General features: G+C 36.9%; 1 protein-coding gene across 5 annotated transcripts; it reads right to left on the reverse strand.

Moving 5' to 3' along the window:
- Positions 1-602: 602 nt before the first annotated feature.
- Positions 603-6,748, reverse strand: LOC102582260 (transmembrane protein 131 homolog). Of its 5 annotated transcripts, none has more exons than XM_006362321.2 (4): positions 6,494-6,748; positions 3,919-5,758; positions 1,563-2,712; positions 603-1,463 (listed from the first exon to the last, which is right to left on the reverse strand). In XM_006362321.2, the coding sequence occupies exons 1-4, from the start codon at positions 6,553-6,555 to the stop codon at positions 625-627; spliced, it is 3,891 nt and encodes a 1,296-aa protein (XP_006362383.1). In that variant the 5' UTR covers positions 6,556-6,748; the 3' UTR covers positions 603-624. The 5 variants fall into 5 exon arrangements, with proteins under 5 accessions (XP_006362383.1, XP_015158440.1, XP_006362382.1 ...); XM_015302954.1 differs by adding an exon at positions 6,040-6,115 and having other exon boundaries at positions 603-2,712; positions 3,919-5,664; XM_006362320.2 differs by adding an exon at positions 6,040-6,115 and having other exon boundaries at positions 603-2,712.
- Between the last annotated feature and the right edge of the window lie 477 nt (positions 6,749-7,225).

The following is a 7,225-nucleotide window of genomic DNA, read 5'->3' on the forward strand; positions in this document are numbered from 1 at the left end:
ATTTGAAGTCATTCCCTAGTGGAGGAAATTTCTAGGTTGTCACTTGTCGTGTATGACTTGATTCTAATCACCATTGTTCCTATTGTTTACTCAATAAAAGAAAGGGTGAAAACCCTATATAACTGATCAATTAATCCAATGAAAGATGTCAATTCAACCAGCAGGAGTAGTTAGATTACATAACTGCGGGCACCCTATTACATGATATGATCTAGCATTAAATGATAAGAAGATCCAAAACTACATTAAAGGAATTTGACATGCAATATGGTGCAATTATTATACTCAAAATTATAGATAAGTCTATCAAGATTTAAGTATGAAATACAATTTAACAGTTTTGCAAGACAGTTTTAGTTTTAAGCATGTTCCAAAATGACGAAAGTAAAACTCGTGTAACTTGATGCTTTCTTTGGTATTCGATCATTATGCAGGTGTGTCTATAGTTCTACATTCCATTATCAAATGGTTATTGATCTGTTTTATAGTTGCAATTAGTTGTGTCCTACTTTGTCGATCTTTTATCAAAACATGGTTATGCACATATTTTTTATAAAAGTTATCTAAGAGGTAAGTGCTTGTACTCAAATATAGACAGCAGATTAGATTTTAACTAAATTATCATTAACCTTCACGGTCAGAACTTACAGTTATTTGTTGGAAGTTGGTAATAAGGGTCTGTGGACCCCTTAGAAAGAAACTACTGGAGCTGCTTTCTAAAGCACACGGAGGTGTCTCCAATACCTCCTTTGACCTACCTACAAGGGGAAGATTGGAAAGATGGTCACCCCAAATATCATAAGTAAACTTTTCCTCCATACCCATCTTTTCATCAGTTTTAACTGCCATCTGATTTGGAGGTTTAGATCCAGGAGCTCGTAAATGAGGAGCAATTACAGAACTTGAAGCCAATACTGGTTGACGACACATCAAGCGAGGAGCAGATTTATCAGCACAAGGGAAGGTTGCTGAAGGCAGAAGAACAGGTTTGCTGGCTGATCTTTTAGGTGCAGCAGGCTTCTCTTGAGGAGGACAAGAATTTTTTCCACCATCCGTTAAGGTTACCTCTCTCTGCAAGACATTCCTCTGAGATACAAATTCGGGGTGTATACTTTTTTTACATTGATGATTACCAACATCAGCAAAGGGATTGATGAGCTTTACAGGTCGATCCACATCAGCAGACTGTGGAGATGGCCGACGAGGTGTTGAATTTGAGGTCGGAGACAGGGGTGACGATGGTGTAGAATTGCCACTATGACTACTTGAAACATCAAAAACTCCAACCAAAGCAGTCGCAGAATTCTTTCTCTTCTTCCGCCTCCTCCCTTTTTCTTTTGCAATTTTGACAGTGAGATTACCAGCTTTTGAGGTTTCATATATATTAGAACTCTGAATTGCTACCAACTTTGCAGAGGATGACACCTCCATTCCCTTTTGGGTATCTGATACAGAGTTATATCCTGCACAATGATTCACATTCTGATCAGTTACACTTTGATTTTGGGAGACAGCTTGAATATCTTCACATGTACTGAAACTTTCAACTGACAGAGCCTCACCTTCCCCAATTGACCTAAGCAAACCGTTCAATTTAAAGGAGAAGAGGAACTTGCCAATCTGTTTCTCAGTGGGATGCATGCGAGACAATTTTCCAGTATGACTAACAGATGTCATATAGCTTTTTCCACTCTTAGGCAAGCACTCATGGGAGCCAAAGGCCACCACTTGGGGTATGACACACCAAATAACCAGAAAGAATAAAGAAGTTAGAAAAAGAATTGTGACGAGCAATTTCTTCACCCTCGCCCAGAACAAAGACCTCTTGCAGAAATGAAGCACACAGATAGGAAGACTAGCTTTCATTGGTATAACAAGTATACCAGTTGCCAAAGCCAGTTCAAGATCTCTATGTATAGTGGCTGCAGAAAAATCAGTATGATATGATATCACAAGCTTTATAGACTCCTCAGGTTCAAGAGAAAAGCCTTTACAACCATTTATCACGAACCCATCTGTTCCACACTCTGTTCCAGAGATTTCAATTTTTTTGACCTCCAAGGGGAAGTCCCCCACGTTCTTTGCATGAAGCTCCTTTGACAATGACAGGGAACATGCATGAAATTTATCCTTCATGTTATATAGCACACCCGAAGAAGAGAGATTAAGAGGGGTTGGCATGTTTAATTTGAATTCCAAGTTCTGTACAGGTTCAGACGCATCAAGCAAGACCAAAGAAAGCAACCCCCCAGATCCTTTGAGAGTTAACCACTCCACACCAGAAAGATTGTTCCTGAGCAAAGCTGAACTTCTCCACTGACATCGAGCTGCAGGTTGAAATAAAATTGGACCAAATGATGCTTTACTAAAAGGGTGAAGAAGTGCTTCAGTTACTGCATTCTCTGCTAGCGAAAAACCGTATCTCTTTGGAGCAATAGAATAGTTAGCAACTATTCTACTTGATAGAGAAGGCTGCAAATGGCTTCCTGAAGTCTTGCACTCATCAATAATTTCCCAGGAGTTTAGAACAAGCTGCACCAAGATTGGTTTTTGACTTGGGTTTTCTATTGTGATCCACTGAGAGTGATAACTTCCGACTTGAATCACTGGAAACACTACTTCACTTTCATCCAGTACGGACATGCCATTAGCAGTAGCATGAGATTTCCAGTTCTTCAATACCGACTCATCTGCCATTGTTGTATCCACAGCCTTCAGATTAAATGGATAGAAAAATCAACAATCAGGAGCTAATTCTATATACATCTGTACTAAACAAAGGCATGCGACTGATACAGTACTGACAATTATTTCAACTACAGGTACATTCAAATTAAGAAAAGCTAAAACAAAGTGAAGCTTCACATGAAATAAATACGACTCAGAAGTACAACTCTGCTGAACTAGTAAAAACAGTTCACTATGGACATTCCATATCATTTCTGCTAAATTCTGTGGGAGTTGTTACACTGATTCAAGCATAATAAATCAAATGAAGCTATTGATAAACATTACTCCCTCCATTTAAAAAAAAAATGACCTAGTTTGACTTGACATAGAGTTTAAGAAAATAAAAAAGACTTTTCAATCTTGTGGTTCTAAATTAAATGTCAAATGTACCAAAATGTCCTTTAATCTTGTGGCCATAAATATGCCATGTGGAAAGCTGAAATTAAAGTGTTGCCAAAAAAGTAAAGGGATCATTCTTTTTGAAACAGACTAAAAAGGAAAGCAACTCATTCTTTTTGAAACAGAGGGAGTATAAGTTATCATGTGACTGTGTGAGTATATTTGCAGAAGAATCCCCTCCCATTATGTATTCAAAAAACACAATGTTAACCAAAACAACTTCCATCAGAGAGTGCAATTGTATCCAGCATCCTGAAATATACACTGAACATGCACAATTATTTTCCACTGAAGATGACTTCAGCTATCTTCAGTGCTTCTGATACATTAAATTTAAGTATAAGGGTGTATCTCCTACTACAGATTAGATAGAGAAGAAGAGCCCCTGCATTATACATGATATGGTATTTATGGCTCCACCTATCACATGTTACAGGACACAATCTTCAGTCTTACTTTATGCTGATAATTAAGGACTTCAATACTCTACCAGTTAAAAAAAGAGACTTCTATACTCTACATACACAGATCCCTTTTAAGGGCTTAGTTTGAGTTTCTTGCCACAATATTAGTTTCAGACAAAAGAATAAATATAAATTCCAGTTGCTTGCAAAAATGCCTCTAATAGGAACAGACAAATCTTGAATTCTCAAATCTAACAGCCCTGAAACTTCTTGAAGTTTAACAAATTATTTTTACTCATTTAAGTGTTTAGAATATCCTCTGAAAAGAAGATGCCACACCCACGAAATGAGAGATAATAAGAACCAAATAGCAGAATTCCAATACCTTGCTTTCTAATGGTGACCGCATGCTGCTGCTTGAAGAGATTGCTCTTGTATTTCCAAGTTCTACTTCATCAGAGTGTTCTTCTTGACCAATTGAAGTGTCATATTTACCTCCTGAACAAAGGCTGACTACATCCATGCAAGTAACTTCAATTTCAGAAGTTCTTGAGTCATTAGTTGATACGAGCAATTTACAGTTCATGCTCATTTCATGAGCTTGCACCAGAGGATCAAGCTGAACAGATGGGGAGCTGTATGTGACCACAGCGACTTGCGTAACAGTACTGGGGAAGAGTATTAGTCCCTCAACATATCTGACATGAAAATACTTGATGTTCTCTCCAGCCTCACTTACCTTGACAACGCTCAATATGTAAGGAGAATCATTTCTCACTGACAAAGCAACAACACTAGTACCATCAGTAGCACATGGTTCTACAGTTTGAATAGACAAAAAAAGTGGATCCGTGAGCTCACTGTGAGCAGACATCTTGCCCAGTTCTGCTTTGAGAGGGACAATAATTGTATCGGCTTTACCTTTGGAAGAGCTAAGCAACTGCAGAGAAAAGGCACCAAATATCTCTCCCCTTGTATGACTAGGGAAATCTAATTCTATGATGGTCTCAGTTTTGTCAGGATCAATTTCCCAATTCCTATGGGGTCTAATTGCAACTAGAGGGATACCAACCTCATCACCCTTGACATCCAGCCACTCCTTAACACCAAGCAAGCTGAAATTATTGTTTGAATCTTCACCTTCATTCATATTACAAATTGCCTTTGCATAAAGGGTATTATCTCCTGAAGAAATAGACGTCCAAATAGTTACCTCCTCAACATAGAGGGCTTCATTGTAAGGATTATACAAAGAAAGATTCTTACTCAGCCTTCCACTAGAGGAAATATCAAGACCGACTAAAGGCTGTATGCGATATGGAGATTCAACAGCAAAGCCCTTAGCCTGAACCAAGAAACCACCAAAGCTAGTCTGCAGAACAAACTGCGCTGCAGAGAAACCCAACCATGTAGGCAAAAACACAAAACAAATTGATGCAGTTTCACCAGGTGCCAACAATGTTTCGCTGAAATTGCAAGGGTAAAACTGAGAATTGGTTCCATAAGGTTCAAATACAGTCAGTGTCCTGTCGCTGTGTGTATTTTTAACATTTAGAAAAGCTAATGAAGGAAAATATAAATACTTCTCCCCCCAGTCAAGCAAAGGGGGATTGATTTCTACATGAGGGGAAGAACCACCCAAAATGTTGAAACTGTCTGTCTCGTCTTCTGCTTTTGGTTTCAATTTTTGATATTTATCATCAGACAAAGGCACTTCACTAAAAGAAACACCATTTTGCCTATTCCTTCTTATACAACTACAAGGCAATTCACTGTAACACTCTTGGTAACTCAAATAGCATGAAATTGTTCTTCCACCCAAAAACTTGAAAATACAAGAATCAGATGACCTACTAAGATTTTTATTTTCTTCATCTGATCCTATATCAACATCAGATTGAACCCCAGAAACTTCTTCCACTTGTGATTGGGCATTCTTCTCTTCAAACAAAAACCCCCGCAATCTGGGTGGAAAGCAGAACAAGTCTGTATGTGAACACACGCTATCAAGACTTTGACGAGGTACGGGGTTCTCAAGAACGAAACCAGATGACAAATCACCACTAAAGCCATCCACCTCATTGGGTTTGTAGGACATACATGCATCATACTCTGCTTGGTTTTGCTGTCCCTTCATTGAACATGGTTCACCTTTAGCCAGAATAATGATGATATGGAACAGAACCATCATAAAGCAGAATGTTTCACCATGGTGAAACACTCTCCTGAAGAAATTACTAATACAGATTAATAGCTGATGTAAAAAATTAGAACATCAATTATCATTTACAAGAAAGACGAAAACTTTAAACAGCTATTAGGCAGTGGATATGCAAACACAAACTAAAACTTTGGGGAAGGTACTAACACCTCCACCACAACAACTACAAGAATAGTACAAACTGATAGTAGTCTATTATTTCAGGAAGAAAACAAAAGGCACCAATTTTAATAATGAAAAGAAGTCAAAGGGTGTCTCAGTAACTCAGTTGGTTGGGTTGGCTACCTGAACTTTTCACTTTCACCTTGTTGGTGAGGATTCCATTCTCACCTTGTAATCCCCTCCCCCATTTCCCCTTCTCCTGCCCCCCATGTAATAAGAAAAAAGTCAGGAAAAAAAAGGCATTAATTTTGGGAATGAAATGAAAAATAGTACAAGACACAATCAAATAATCTAAAAATAGAAAAACAGATAAAGATGACGATTTCTAATAACTCCCATAGAAAAAACTACAAAACGCTGATGCTTCAGCTGTCGGTATTAAATATGCAAGTAGGAATAGAAGCTAAACAAAGCTTGCAAATACTCTCGTTCATAGCTTAAACCTTTTTTTTTGCATGTTCAAGCAAGCAAATATACCATAAATAAGCATTCAAAAGCTCCAAAAATAAGAACAACAAAAAGCTACATGAAAAAAAAATCAATCAAAAAAATATAAAATGAAGAGAAAAATTGTTACCGGCGGGAGGAGATGCCGGAGAGATGATATGAAGGTCCGATCATTAGGGTTTGAGAGTCCATTGACGAAGATTGAAAAAGAACATGAGTTCAAAGAAAAAATGAGTTTATGATGATGGTGGCTAGGGCTTATAAGCGATTGGGATTTTCAACACAAAAAAAAAAAGGAGAGTCTTGTGAGCAGCACACAAACAAAACAACAAAGACGCAATACACCTGATAGATAATACACACCCGAATGAAAGGCTCGAATGACGAAGAGAAAAAATAAAAACTGAAAAAACAGAGAGAAAATGACTCATCACACAACAAAATTACTCTACTGCCCCACACAATACACTATTTTCTTTAAATATCTATTTTTTAGAGTTAATATTTCAAAAGGTCACTCAACTTTAAGAATTTATCTAGCAAAGTGACTAAACTTAATTTTGTATCAATAAAATCACTCAACTTAAACCTTTGTATCAATAAAATCACTCAACTTAGGCATTTATATCAATAAAATCACTCAATCAAATTTATCATTAAATAAATAAATAAAAAATTTAAATATATGATCACAATTAAAATAATAAATAAATAGCTTAAAATTACTACTTTATTATATATTATAAAATAAAATAATAAAAGATAATTTTATCAATTTTATTTGGTAGATTACTACTGCTTCATTGCGATGTCGACTGTCAAACTTGCTCTGGTAGTTTAATCAATTTCGATAATTTATTAA

This window comes from Solanum tuberosum, unplaced genomic scaffold (assembly GCF_000226075.1).
Source record: "Solanum tuberosum cultivar DM 1-3 516 R44 unplaced genomic scaffold, SolTub_3.0 scf00396, whole genome shotgun sequence".
Taxonomy (NCBI): Eukaryota; Viridiplantae; Streptophyta; class Magnoliopsida; order Solanales; family Solanaceae; genus Solanum; species Solanum tuberosum.